Source organism: Betta splendens, chromosome 7 (assembly GCF_900634795.4).
Source record: "Betta splendens chromosome 7, fBetSpl5.4, whole genome shotgun sequence".
Taxonomy (NCBI): Eukaryota; Metazoa; Chordata; class Actinopteri; order Anabantiformes; family Osphronemidae; genus Betta; species Betta splendens.
This window is the reverse complement of record NC_040887.2, coordinates 8,727,692-8,742,518: the sequence shown is the minus strand read 5'-3', so window position 1 is coordinate 8,742,518 and position 14,827 is coordinate 8,727,692. Positions and strand designations below refer to the sequence as shown.

At 44.8% G+C, this 14,827-nt stretch overlaps 1 protein-coding gene across 4 annotated transcripts; it reads right to left on the bottom strand.

Annotated features, from left to right (window-relative positions):
• Window positions 1-427: 427 nt before the first annotated feature.
• Window positions 428-14,731, bottom strand: prickle3 (prickle homolog 3). Of its 4 annotated transcripts, XM_029155836.3 has the most exons (12): window positions 11,209-14,731; window positions 10,812-10,888; window positions 10,171-10,250; window positions 4,832-5,015; window positions 4,489-4,602; window positions 4,260-4,397; window positions 3,751-3,954; window positions 3,154-3,340; window positions 2,526-2,855; window positions 2,157-2,444; window positions 1,675-2,061; window positions 428-1,584 (listed from the first exon to the last, which is right to left on the bottom strand). In XM_029155836.3, exons 3-12 carry the CDS (start codon window positions 10,215-10,217, stop codon window positions 1,151-1,153), a joined length of 2,313 nt encoding a protein of 770 aa, XP_029011669.1. In that variant the 5' UTR covers window positions 10,218-10,250; window positions 10,812-10,888; window positions 11,209-14,731; the 3' UTR covers window positions 428-1,150. The 4 variants fall into 4 exon arrangements, with proteins under 4 accessions (XP_029011669.1, XP_055366062.1, XP_029011667.1 ...); XM_055510087.1 differs by having other exon boundaries at window positions 10,812-14,731; XM_029155834.3 differs by lacking the exon at window positions 10,812-10,888 and having other exon boundaries at window positions 13,983-14,731.
• Window positions 14,732-14,827: the final 96 nt, after the last annotated feature.

Sequence of the window (14,827 nt, the reverse complement as noted above, 5' to 3'; positions counted from 1 at the left end):
TACTGCTGATAGAGTTGAAAGTATTCACATACTTTGCGTCAGTAAAAAGTATAAAACCATTAATCATTTACAGACATTTGGAATATGAAAACAGTGTTTGCTAGTGTGATTGAGATGAGGTGATTGTAAAAAACTAAATAAAACTGAAACTAAAAATTATTTTACTTACTGAGTATTTTTACATTAGTTGCATTTTCTTTTAATAAAACATGTCGCAAGGAAAAATACAATACATACAAAATATGTAGAAAATGTCGCATTGTTTCATCATACAATTTAATGCTTTGTTTGAAAACTGTAATATGTTGATAATAAAGTAACAAGGGAGTAAAAGTAGTAGAACTTTAAATTGGTGTGAGAATCGTCAATACCCCAAAAGATATAATGTGGTTATCAGTCACAAGAATGAATGAAACACACTCAAACAAACAATTTAGACAGATTTAATGACAACAATATACAGAATCTGCCATAACCATCTCCCAACAATAAGAACTGGGACTTACACCATGTATAGAAAAATAAAGGACCTTTACCCAGACATGATTAGACACTTAAAAATACGTAGAGCAGAGACCATGTTTGTGTGGACTATACATCAATAACATCCAGAATTCACAGAAATGATACTTTGTGGGCAACTTGGACAAGTCTTTATTGTAGTGTGTGTTGCCACTTAGTATTAGTCATAAAACAAGGTTGTAACAACATTGCACGTAAGAGCACAGAAAATGATAAGAGTATTACTTATTCTTTTTACACAACATGGAGTAATGTGCTGTCAGTTGCTGCTGAAACTGGAGGTTTGCATACTACATGTAAATAAAGGCGATGACAGTAATAAGGGCAGTTTCACTACAAGATGACAGCCATTGAAACTAACTGAAACACAGGTGTGACTCTTCCAGTGAATGTAGAACATAATCCCGATGTAATGGTAACTCCTTTTCCTTCAACATTCATCAATACAGACAAACAGTGTGGAGACTTTTGTAAAGTTTATTTGGCTTCCCAGATGGGTGTGGTTCATGAGCGTGTTGTCTCTGTCCTAAAACATGAGCACCAGAGTAATAAACGGCCATCGGTGCTTCTTGTGCACCATAATTTAGAAAATAGCCTGCTGTGAGTTAATGTTGTTTGCTGCTTGGGGCTAGGAGATAGCACAGTTCTTATCTTTGTCCTTTGCACCAAGGCTGTTAGCCCTCCTCCGCCTAATGCTGCCTCTCAGCCCCCAGTCTCTCTGCACCTCCCTCTCCTTGTCTACCTCTCTGTCTTTGCTCTCATCAGGTTGCTGCTTTCGAAGCTGTGGTGGAAGAGGAATAGGCTGTCCAAGGAAGAAGCCCTCTTCCTCCGAGTCGGAGGATGAGGAGCAGGTAGAGCAGTCTTCATGTTTAAAGTGGCCAGGATGAAGGGTCAGTGAGGAGGTGTTGGCGGAGCCCCTGTGGTCCCTCTCGCCTCTCCTGTCCAGTGTGTCCAGCCGAGGCCGGTCGGATCGAGGCCGTCGGGAGTGGGGAGTGGGATCAGAATGCGTGTTGCCACGATTCCACCCCCTGCGATGACTGCGTGGGTGATTAGAAGCGCCATCTGGTGCAAAAACAATTTTATAAACATTTACACAATGCTTTTTATCTTCAAGTGAATAAATATTCAATATTCTTTGAAGCTTTAACTCACCCAGTAGGTCCATCTGTGGTGGAATACCTTTCTGTAGATGTAACCTGCTTCCGAAGCCCGGCTCCACTTCATCATCATCCTGCTGATTTTCATCGCCTTCTTGCAATTCGTCCACATTCTCATCGTTATTGTCCTCTTCCTCCTCGACAGAGTAGCTGCTGCTGATCGGTTCTCTGAAACTAACTCTGGCAGTGCTGGTGCGGGTCAGTGGGGATGGTGAATCCCTGGGCGTCTTCTCTGGCTGTGCCAGGTTCGTCGGGGTGGACTCCTGGGGTAACAAGTCTCGAGACTTGATGGGCAGAGGTGGTGGGAACATGGACGGGTTGTTGGGAGGAGGAGAAGAAGGCGTGTCAGGTGAACTTGCATGTAGGTTCTTCTGAGGAAAAACTAGGAAGGAAAATCAGGGGACATATTAGTTAAGATGCTGAGAGTTAATACTGGCACCATCCTCTTTTCTATCAAGCTCTAGTGATTTGTAGCACCTTGCATAATCTGATTCGTCTTCTCTACCCAGTTTTTGCAGTCTTTCGTAGTAGAGGTTCCTCTTGAATTAACACCAGTTAGTCCAGTTTTCCCGTTCTGCTCTCCCTGGAGCCCACTGATACCACAGTCCCCCGGCAACAAACTGTAATGCGGGAGATCACTAGGCCATGATGGACCTAAGCCATTTCCTCGATGAATGTGGGGAAGAGGTGAGTAGGAGCCTCTTGGGTGAGAAACACCATTGGGTGCAGGAACTCCATTTTGAACTGGAGCAGTGCAGTGTGTACCTGATAACAGCAGCTCAAATCAATGTGTGCTGGAGTAAACATGAGCATGTTTTTACTTCTTTTAATCGGTACCACATTTACCTTTGTTTTCCACTGCAGTATGAACGCAATCCTTTGGTGGTTTGATAGTAACACTGATGCCCTCTAGTGGCTTCAGAGGGGATCCACACTGTTTCTCTCCCGGCCCACAGTGCTTGCTAGGCTGAGGGGCTCTGCTCTGCAGCGCTGAGTCACAGGAGTCCGAGTTGTTGGGGTCTTCGCCCAGCGAGCAGGCCCTGGAGCAGAAGATGAGCCCCCCTCGAGGGAGGAAGGGCTGCCCCAGAAGAGGCAGACGACAGCGAGCGCAGCAGAAACACGACTCCACAGCGTGCCAGTGCTGACCTTCGTATGTCATCTGGCCTTGGTCGATGCCTAAGGAGTAGCAGTTTCAAAAAAAGCAGACGTTTTTCTTCTTCAAACCATAAACCACTTTTTATGAAGACATCAGGCATCACTGTTAGATCAAAGGACAAAGTAGTTTTCACTAATCTGGGATTCATAAGGACATGTTTTATCATTATCTACATTTACTGCTGAATAAAACAGTATTTCGTTTAAAATAGTACTTTGAAGCACTTTGAAGTGCATAAATACTACTTACCTCTAATGTCTTGTAAACTAACCTATGAAGACATAGAAACCTAATAATTTATGTAAACCTGATCAGTACCTATGTGTTCTCCACAGGTATCGCAGTACTCTGCATACAGGGACTCGTAGCAGGAGCAGCAGTAGGGTCGACTCTCCCTCATGATGTAACGCTGCCCACCCAGGGCAGCTTCACACTCAAAGCAGCAGAAGTGTTTCATGTGCCAGTATCGTCCCTCGGCCTCGGTGCATTCATCTGCAAGAATAATCTGAGACGAAGCGGTCGATCAGTACAGCAGATGTGATTACAAGGGTACAGAAATAAACAAATTACGATTGTAAAAATGCTGTGACACACTGAGGATTTGGGTTAATGACACTGAAAACGAGATGCTTTCAGCATCCTTCTGTTGCAGGCTTAGCCCTTCACTGGGTCCAAAGAACACTTGGTCACTTGTGCCAGATCCATTAGGCACTTGCGTCAACTAAGCCATTCAGTCACACTGAGAGGCCATTAACATTAAGACGAAACTGGAGGAAATGTCTAAATTTACCCTCAACTGTTCAGTGATTCCCAGAACACAACTAGCTGCAAGTATATTACCATCAGTTAATAGTAAAAAAAAACAGAGGAAATTACAGCTTTTTTGAACGTTTGGGATCTTGGCAAAACAGTCACCTCATCGCAGGCCTGGCAGCGCGGCTTGAGTCTCTCCGCATGGTGCCGGCCGCAGTAGATCTGTCCGTCCTGGTAGAAGTAGATGAGGTCCACCAGCAGCTCGCTGCAGGAGGCACACTGGAAGCACTGAGGGTGCCAGCAGCTGCCGTGCCCCGCTCGGCTGGCAAACACCGCGATGTCTCCGCCGCAGATCTGCCTGCCGCACTGCAAGAACACAATTGGTTGGGTGGATGCTTAGGTGTGGTGCAGACGTTGGATGTGTCCTTGAGCCAACGACGAACGCTCCAGGTTGCAGAGACATTTGCTTTTATAGCTCTGTAATCAATACATCTCTGTGCTGGGCCCCGTGAGCGATGCCTGAACATACTCGCATCAGTATTTGCTCCAGTCTAATTAAAAACTTTCCGCTTGGCTCTGGTATATTTACACAGGCTTCACATACTTGCACTAAACACTTAAACAGTATGCTACTGTTGCCTGCTCAACATAAAATAAAAATGCTGCTCTACCTGCTGGCAGATGGCTCCCGTCATAGTTACTGGGAAGAGTCTGACGACGCCTCTGCCCAGGTTTTCTCGTTTCCTCTGCTGACTGAAAAGACGCAGCTCCTTCTTCTCCTCGTCGTCCAGAGAGTTGCAGTACTGCGGCTGGAAAATGAAGAATTATTTCTCAATTTAGTTGATTTTATTTAACATTGTGACAAATAATGGGACTTAAAGAAGAGTCTTGGTGTGCTACCTCACTGTCGTGGGCAGGCAGCTGGTGCAGCAGTTGTTTGATTCTGTATCTCTCCCCTGGACTGTTCACATAAGGCACTCGGTCCTCTGGTAGGCAGCTAAAGTACTGGTAAACCTGCAGGAGGAGAAGAGCGTTCACAGAAAGCCAAAACGATAAAAGGCAGCGATTGAATTAATTACAGGGTGATTTTGTCAATTACTGTCAACTCAGAAAGACTGAATATTTTCTCAAATGATCTGTAAATCGTTTGGGTTTAAGCAGGGACTTGTTTCAGTGAGCGCGTGCATCCTGTTAATTTATGTCCTGACTTTGCATCTGTTCTGCTCCACATCCTGGCCGTTACCTGTTCGGGCTTGATCCCAGGTGGGACCCACGCGTACTCCTCCGAGGCGCAGCCCGAGTCATCATCGGAGATGGAGTGCCTCTGAAAGTCCGACACCAGCTTCGTCATCATCTTTTCCAGCTGGCCCGGAACCGAACGCACGACATGCTCCTCTCGCACACACTTGCAATGCACGCAGATCTTCCTGTGGAAACAGGGAGAACGTTGGGCCTCACCCTTGGGGATTTTTTTAAACTGATTTACAACATGAGTCAAAAATGATATCATGTCAAACTTACTATAAATAAATACTGTCTGACAGCTGGGTTCTCCCTGTTATGGAGATACTGAAGAACAAACATCTATAATCCTGACTAAGATAAGATGAGGCCTACTGTAAGATATGATCCTCTCTGTTTCTGTACAGTAGCATCTAACACATCTATAATATTATAAATATATAAAATCTGCAACTCCACTTTTCTGAAACTGCAGTAGTCAGAGAAACGTAAACAGCAGCTATATTAAAACACACCTTTGCAGACACTCCCACAGTTGTTCATATTATTTATGACCACACTTGTGATGGAGAGATTATGTCACAAACCAGCTCAAACACATTCTTGAGGTTGACTCCCTGCTGGCAAAAATGACTGCTGCACCAATTCTCACAACACAAACACAACATCCACGTTACTTTGAACTAACTCAGGCCGGATCCCACCGGCATCTCCAATCAGCACGTCCCCACCGTTGTTCTACCGAACCAACAGGAAATGAGGTCACTGACATAAGCCCCGCAGTCAATCCAGTAGCAGTGAAGAGAGGGAGATGAAGATGGGAGCAATAATCCCCCTCTGCCTCATATCACACCCCCGTCCTGTCCTGTTGATTCCTCACCGTCCCCAGGCTGGCGCTGGGTGTGCCTGTGCGCGGGGGCTGGTGGAGTCAGAGTCAAGTGCCCCAAGTGACAGAGAGGCCTGGGTGTGTGCGTGGATGCGACAATGCAGCCATACGCAGCACGCATGGCATGTGTACATCGCCGTTGCGATTGCATAACAGTCTGCCAGCTGGCACTTGAGGCTCAAGTTCGCGAGGCACAAAGCTGCTTTATTCCAGCACCCAACCCCCCACAACCGCCGGAAAACTAGCACACAAACACACACAACTGCCTTTAAACTGGATGGGCGCTACTTTACTAATCAATCATCTCGTAAAAATCAAAAACCACTACTCGAGTGCTGTGTGAATGTATTCCTCCCTCCTGACACAGTATAATTAACTGCTGAGCAAGTCAAGAGATGCTACTCAGATCAGTATCTTTCCCAGGCCCAGCACAGTGTGATAGTAATTGCAGCTGTCCTTCACTAGCAGCTCATATGACCACGGCGGCCAAGCTCATAGAACCAATACAAATAATAGTAAACACAGCTTAGGCTAAGCCCCGTTGGCACAGATCTGGTCCCTGATGCATTTATGTGTGAGTGTCTTCATTTGGGGAGGGCGTCAAGTTCGTGTCTACGTAAGACAGTAGGACACAGCCGGAGACCTGGCATGATGGGACAGATGGCAGATGCACCATGCCTCAAGCATCATCATCCCACCAGCCTCCAGCCTCCACATCATGAAGGAGGAGATGATCACGACCGGATGCAAACATTCAGTTAGTAATGCATCCAGAAAAGTCTCAGATCATGTTCAAGCTTTTTCTGATTTCTCTTTAGAGCTGAGAATAAGCAAAGCAAAATTACTACTTTCTACATCTACATCTACAGTACAGGTTTAGGGAACACAATAGGGTTTTAGCCTTTTTTGTATTTAATCAAACTGAAACCTGACTAAAGTTGAAATGATGTCACTTGAACACTGTTACCAGCCGGCTGTGATGGGCAGAGCCCCGGTCAGTCTTAGGCCTCTGATGTAATACATTACCCTAAGCTTTGTCCCCAGGTGACTTGTACAGTTCAGCACTAGATATTGGAAAATGGCCTGGAACAGTCATTTCACCAGCAGCTGTGCGTGTTCCAGCAGACACAGCAGATGCTGGAAAGGATCCACAATCTGCCCACTCGTTGACTTAACTGGACCGAAACTTTGTTACAGCCGCTCTAGTACAGCTTCTTCTGTTCCCTTTGTCGATGATGTAGTGCTGATCTAGTAATCCGTTCACACACATATGCCGTATTTCTAAATCTTTAAAGTAAATGTCATCCCAGTGAAGCAGCCACACATTGTCCTACAGCCTGGTACGTACATATTGTTAGGCTGTGCGTCGCCTCACCTTCCAGGTTGTTACGAAGGTGACTGTAAACACCACACACACACCTGACATCATGGCCTTCACCTGAAGACTACACAGATGTGTACAAAACAATGTAAAGTCACGCTATGACGCACAAGGATTGTCTTGTACAAAACCCTTCGATGTCCCGCAGGCAAATGACTGTTTGCGTTTCCAGACCCTCTAATCCAGCGCCACAGCAAATCACGGTTCCTGCATTACCTGCTGCAATCATGACAAAGCAGTGGAGGCCGGCCCGTCGACACCGACCCGTCCAGACTCCCGGTGGACCTGCAGAGGTCTGCCTCCGACCGGCGCCTGCTCCTGCCTGTCTGTCAGTGAGAGCGGGATCTTCTCTGGCGGCTCCTTTTCATGTGGTTACTCCTGCATGTGCGCTGCTCTTTTGAACGTCTCCACCGCCCCCAGCTCCCACCCTCCTCCTCCTCCTCCTCCTCCTCCGTGCTGATAGTGGGCTCAGACAATAGTCATCACCACCCTGATTACAGCCACAGTCCACACAAACTACTGACAATGCAGTTCTGAACACACATCCGGCTCTTGTACCAACACATCGGCGGTTTCCTCGGGCTGTCGAAGAGCTAAAAATTAAAACCCAGATGTCCGAGCGAGGTTCACAAAGAGTCTTTTCTGCTCTGACGAGGCGGCGGCGACTGATTCACAACAGATGGACGACTGTGGCTTTGATGCAGTTATTAATCATAGAAATGGGTGGAACGGATTTTGATCCTATGAGCGATGCGGCGCAGCATTTGTCGCGTTGTGCGATTGAGATGGTCACGCACGATGAAGTGTCAGCACGACACATCTCTGATTCCACACCAGGTGGGTTTGTTCTGCGACTGGGGTGTTCGTACGGGCAGATTTTCAGTCATCATCATTCAGTCATTTTCACTTGATGATGATTTACTTTCTGCCGTCTCTTAGACTCCTAACTTTTTACCACTTGATTACAATAAGACAAGCTTATAGTGTTACTTAACCCAGTGTGACGGCCACAGTATAATCCTCTGTGCTGCTGCTGGGACGATCTATAACTAGGACTCACTTCAGTGCAGAATATTAAACCGTCCTAAGACCTTTTAACAAACAGATGGGCCTTGTCATATAACTCTCTAATTAGCGACTGAGTAATTGCGGCATGACTGCCCAGACTAATAGCGATGGCGACTCAAGACTTCTGAAGCATTGCGGGGACCTGTGGGTCAAAAGTAACTCAATTCGCTCACTGCTGGGCGGCAGAGGCACCATCTGCCCCCTTCCTCAGCTTGTGCTCTGTCTGGGAGAGCTCAGGATGAAGATGGATCACTTCCCTTTCAGTGAGGAGCCGCAGCTGAGCCAGTGGTCACTTGGCTGAGCTTCTCTGCAAGCAGAGGTGTGGCTCCAAATTAGTTATTAAGGGAGATGCAATTAGCGATGGACTCTGGGGTCTTAAACACTGACCCCCATAAATCTCAATCATTTAATGTCTTAATATCAGCTAAACGTCTGCAACAGCTAAACAGGACATACGCATCTGTCACACACAATATTACCTCTCGGCCTGTCTTCCAGTCTGGAAAGTAGAACCGCCTACTTCCAGCTTATAAATATTGCTAAAAGAAGGAGCATCAGTGATGCTGATGCTACAGTTTTAATTTTGTGCATTAGTTTCTCTAGGTTGGACTACTGTAACTACTCACAGTGTGTGCCAGTAACTCTCTCTCCCCCTGACCTGAACCAGTCGAGGCAGATGCCCGCCCACCGTGAGCCTGGTTCTGCTGGAGGTCTCTTCTTCTATACAGAGGGGGTTTTTAGCTGGGATGTTTTCAGGTTTTAGTTGCATAAGGTCTGAAACCTTGTAAAGTGTCTTGAGGTAACCGTGAGTTGTCACTGTATAAATGAAGCTGAATCGAACTGAACTGTGTTAAGAGTCCACTGATCAAACATGCTGTAAACACACTGATGAGTACAGGGCTATGCAGAATGTAGCTACAGGCGGAGCACAGCACATGTGTTTTACATTACATCCTAACTTCTGAGCTTTTGTCTTGACCTGAATAGAAGAACAGAAGTGAATGAGCTAAAAGATACAATTACAGTCTTTTGGTTACACACATGCCTCTCCTGACACACTTTCCTTCAGCCATGCACTTCCCATTAGGGATTGTGAACACATCCATTCGTAACCAGAAATGAACCTTCCTCTTGTTCCTCTTTATTCGTTTATGTGTGTGTCTGGTGGTCGCTCTACAGCTGCAGGGTCTGGAAGCACTAAGCGCAACACAATGAAATCTGGATTATAACGCTTCCATCTGTGCAAATGACACTTTGCTTTTCTCTCATATTCAGGTAACATTTTCTTTCTTAACACTGTTGTCGACTATATCTAGAGGTACAGTTAAATATTATACATTGCAAACTCAAAAAACGGTCCTATCTGCGAAGGAAAAGGCCACAGTGTGTTGAAGAGAGAGAGGGAGGCACGGAGTGATCGAGAGAGTTACTATCACAGCAGTAAAGCTTAATCTTATTAGTGTGATTGACAGGATTAGAGTCGCCAAGAGATCCGACCAGCTGGATATCCACTAAAAGAATAAGGGAGAGGGAGGAAAGGAAAGAGGGGCTCAAATAAAAACATGTTTCCCAGAGCAAAAAAACGGCTCTTGAACAAATAGGTGTAGGATGTGTGTAGGCCGACCACAGTCATCTGAGCATAAGTTTGAAACATGTGAGAGTGATCCTCAGCGCTTCTTAGCTTTAGGACACAGTTTGAACTCCTAAATTACTTATTCTTAAAAATGCTGGCTTGACGTTTAGTATCTACAGTGCACAAGATCTCAGCATATATAATATCTCATGAATAAATCAGAAACATTCCGCTTGGCAGTCAGCCAGTGAGGAAAATCAGCAAGTATAAGCCAACTGCTTTCATCTCAATGTACTGTATGAGTGTAAGTCAATTATAAATGCCATGTTAAAACACGGGACGCGCTCGACTCTCTCTACGGCCCCTGAATACGCTGCATGAGAAACGTTTCCTGCAAAGATAAGCAGTGTTTAAGAGTTCTGCAGTTCCTACCTCCAGCCATGGACACGGAAGCCGGGACACTGGTCTCCGCAGCGCATACAGGGCTGCCCTCTGTCTGGGTCCTCTTCCTCCTGAGAGCATAAACAAACTCACTTCAGCTCACGTTAGTTCTTATGTAGTAAGGGGAAAGATATACAGAAATCAGTCAGTGTTTCAGGGAGGGAGGAGAAATACACTGAATGTTCCACCATGTTCCACAAAACATGATCTGATCTGATCAGGATTCACATCAAACTGCAGCACCCGCTGAGCATTTGCTATTAATAATCAGCGTGGTGACCACAGGGCACCGGTCCCCAAACGTGGGTACACATTTAGAATCTGGGCGTGTGAGGCTTGTGTGGTTTACACAGATTCAGGAATAAAACCTAAAGTTGAGCCTTTTGCCTAAAGTGCTGAGTAGAGCTTCTGACTTTGCTGAATAGCTTGGCTTTGCACAAACTGACTCGCTCATATGTCACTATTACTGTGGTTCTGTTCCTGCAGCCTGGTGATGACAGTGTGTGTGCGTGTTTGTGTGTGTGCGTGCGTGTAGACTGTAGACTGCCAACACAAGCCTCTTTTTTAGAGATGAAAGGAAGGAAGCAGACAGGATGAGAGCTGCTCCCTTTCCCTCTCATTGCAGTCCCTACTTTTTTTTCCTCTCCTGTGCAGCTCCTCTCATATCTCGCTGTGAAGAGTTCACCATCAGTGTGGAATGTTTTCGTTGCTGTTGACAGTTTTAACATGAATAAAATCACTATAACCTTTTTTACTCTTCTTCTGGTGAGATACTAAAACATAAATTCATATGAAAAATTAAGTTATAATATTGGCTGGTGCTGGTGAGAAATAAAATACAGAACATGCATTAATTGAATTTAATTTTTATTACCTGCTAAAACTGAGCTGAGCAGAATTAACTGACCCTGATTAACTATGTGTACTTGCAGATGAATACTTCTAACTAATGCACACAGATGCTGACAAAGTTTAACGAGCAAAGCAATAAAATCCAGAAATGTGATACAACGAGATGCATGTGCATACCTGCTCAGCTGCGTGAAGGCTCCTTCTCCACACCTCATGAGGACAGCAGCTCTAACCACTAAACAATCACTGTTCACGTCAAGCCTGTTTTCCCATGCAAAGGACACACTGAGTTTGCTATAGGCTGCTGAATAAGGCGTCAGGTCAGCATTAATCCATTTAGAAACAACAGACTAAACAATTAATATTATTATTATCTTTAGGTTATTTTATTAATGCTTCTAGGACTGAACCTTCCCTTCATCCTTTGACAGGTTCTCCTGTGCTGTCGCACACTGGCGGAGCCTGCAAAAGTCTGTGCCACCGACACTGGTTTGAGGCTACAGTCCTAAGCATTACATCGAGGAAAGCCGGAGGATGAAATTAAGGAGACGCGATAAAAACACTTTCAGAAACCGTAGCCGTCATGAGACAATCACAGTGCGACATACAAAAGGGTGTTGCTGAGTTCTCTTTCATAGAGGGAAGAAGTGAAATGACACTTAATATGCTCACATTTGTTCACACAGAAGCTCTTTGGCCCATTTTAAAAGCGAGGCCGGCCTTTTACAGGCCAACAGCATGTTGACTGGGAGACATTTAACCTCTACGCTTGCAGCCTCCTCTGGAGCATTAACATCCGCTAATGGAATCTGTGAGATGTTCACTAAAGACAAAGTAATTAGGAGATACGGGTACAATCATGATGCAATGATTAGTGAAGGATTAGGAATCCTTAGAAAAGCTTTAAACTTACTTATAATATTATTACAGAGTACTAGAAGAACATAATATGTGAGTTGACAAACCCATTATCTATTGAATAGTCCTCATTTACTATATGGAGTCCCATATAGTCCCATGTACTAAATGAGTGATTTCCGACACATTAACTACATCCAGTCACCATTCATTCTAGTAACTGGTGTGATGATAACGTAGTGTGAAGGACAACCTTTCGGCCTGGAGCACTACATGCTGCCAGTTAGTTTTACATGTCCTTGGTGGGTTTTCTTATCATGATGGCAGCGTCCTTTATGCCAAGGCTCCACAGACTGGAGGGTTTCATGTGGACTTCCTTTCAGTTTTCCACAAAAGTCACTGTGTTACGAGCTTTGCCTATTGTGCTGTGAGTGAAGGATGTGATGGGAGGGGTGGAAGGAAGCTTTCTCTAAACCAAGTGTGAGTAAAATCAATAACACGTTCACGCTCCCTCTGAGCCTGGCGTCAGACTTTTCCTATCAGCTCCTTTGTTTTTCACTTAGTGGGTATAAGGTTTGATCACATGCTGCTGCCTGGGTTTGACTGAGCTCTCTGTCGCTACCAAGTAACAGTGTAACCAGGTAATGGACAAACTGAAAATCTGCCAACTTTGTTATCGGACATCAGAAACCAGCTGCTTTTGAATGGCTTGCGATAACATAGGATAGCCTGGATAATAAATGCACCTGATTAATGTCATGAGGTCCGGTCAGTCCAGTCCCAGAGTTCATTAAAAACACTCCAAGGAATTCTTTACGCAAATAAGCATAATAAACCTCATGTGAAATGTGCTCCTCTCCTCAGCGTAGTGGTGCAGGAGGGGTTGCACATTAACAGGACAGGTGAGAGGTCAGGGGCCTCTGAGTAGGTGCAGCTCTGACCAGATCAAACACACAGCCTGCAGGCCAGTTGTGCCAAAGCCCCTTCTCTGAGCCCCTACACCTCTAGTTGCACTCATGGGTCACGCACCGCTGCTTTGGGCAGCTGAGGTCAACTCAGACGGCAGCATTTACCACTTGGGTGGAGCCAGGTCGTAAATCTAGAAGCATCGCAGAGAGTTTGTGTTCAGTTTGAAATATTCATGTTGTGTTTAATGTCATTTCACACATTTATCAACGTTACACTATGTTATTAACTGTAAAGCAGCTGCTGGGAGAACAGTTGTGAACCACAATTACATATATTGTGATATTTCCCAGAAATACGTTCTTTTCAAAACAATATAGACACAATCTATTTAAAAATTCATTACGTGCTGTAACATGAATCTAAAACACATTTTGCTGATGTAATGAGTGTTGTATAAAATATTCATGGTTCCATTAATAATTGAATGCATTGCTTGTGTAATGAAGGAACATATGTTCAGAGTGTTTAAATATTGTTAAGCACTTTTTAAAGGACAATTAACCTGCAAGTCTTACATCAGGAGGTTGTGACCACTGTGTATGTGAATGCGAGTGCTGCGGTGGCAGCGGAGCCAGATGTTTTACGGCCACACAGCTGTTTGTTAGTCTGCTCGGAAGCGGGCCTCGTCGGGTCAGGAACCATGTGCTCCTTGTTTTGGGCTGAGATCCAGCAGGACATCGTCTACCAGAGCCCCATTTGTTGTTAGCGATGACGTGACGAAGCTGGCGACGCGTTCAGGTTCCAGCTACACGAACACGAACCACATCGCAACCTGCACAGGTAAACTGTGACGTACTGTGCGGCGACCCCCCCTGACTGTGGATGGAGGTGACTCACGAAACAAAGAATGTTCATCGAGACGTTGTGATAAACGGTGTTACACAATGAGACAACAAAGTGTGAGGAACGGCTTAGAAAAAAGCGAAAGCCAGGTGGAGGTGGGACACGGCTGTTTTCTGTGCTGGTTTTAAATTCACTAACTTACAACTTTATTTCTCGCCTTCTATTGTGAAGCAGGCGAACTTGGAAATAACCTTTAAGTGTGTTTATGTTAGAGAAAGAGACGCTTTCCTGACTATTTAAGGAGTTCTGAAGAAACAAATGTATCGTAAAAAAGCACTTACCGAGCGAACCGAGCGCCGCTTCTTCGACCCGCGCAAAAACATGTTAATGTCCGTTGAAACGTAATAATTAGAAACACGGTTGAATTTCCAGGTGAACAAACCGCTCGCTTAGTCTGAGTAATCACCGTCAAATTGAGCGTGAAACTCGCAACATGATGTTCCTCTCACTCTGCCCCGGGACTGATCATTCCGACTTAGCTAACAACTTAGGGAAGTTACGCTGGCAAACTAGCTTAACTAAGACATTCAAGTTCCGGTTACTCTTTTAAAGTAAAACATATGCTTATGTTTGTATTGCACATGGCTCACACAGGGGCAAAACAGAAGCCCAACAAATATGTCCATATTATATATCGTTAACAGATTTGCATATCATTATTTTATCATGCAAAGTGTCGATTAAAAACTCCGATTAAGTTAAGACAATACCGCTCCCGCTCTTATTATGAAGGTGTGTTGCGACGTTATCCTGGCATTATTACACAATTTAAAGAAGTTCCAACTTTATATCCCAAAGTTTTGTCTTGCTTACACAAACACCATATGTATAATTATTATGGTATTTCGAGAAATATTGGAAAAGATATTTTCATAAATGCTATTAAAATGTTAAACAATATTAGAAAAAAAGGAATTTTAGAGATGGATTATGAATCACAGTTAAGGACGGCACCAGATCAGTAAAGGTCTTGGCAGTGCTTGTGAAAAACGTCGTGAAAATGATAGACGGGAGAAGAATCCAAAATAAAAAACTTCACCATCACCATTTTGCACTGGTAGCTATCCCACCTGATGCCAAAAACCAATGGCGCAGGACTGTACAACTGAGGGCAATGAGCAGCGCT

Coding starts and splice junctions, on each gene's coding strand:
- prickle3 (XM_055510087.1), bottom strand. CDS start 10,907: ATGTTAAAACTGTCAACAGCAACGAAAACATTCCACACTGATGGTGAA. Junction 3,341..3,750: donor GCTGCCAGGCCTGCGATGAG/GTGACTGTTTTG, acceptor GCTTCGTCTCAG/ATTATTCTTGCAGATGAATG. Junction 2,856..3,153: donor TACCTGTGGAGAACACATAG/GTACTGATCAGG, acceptor GCTACTCCTTAG/GCATCGACCAAGGCCAGATG.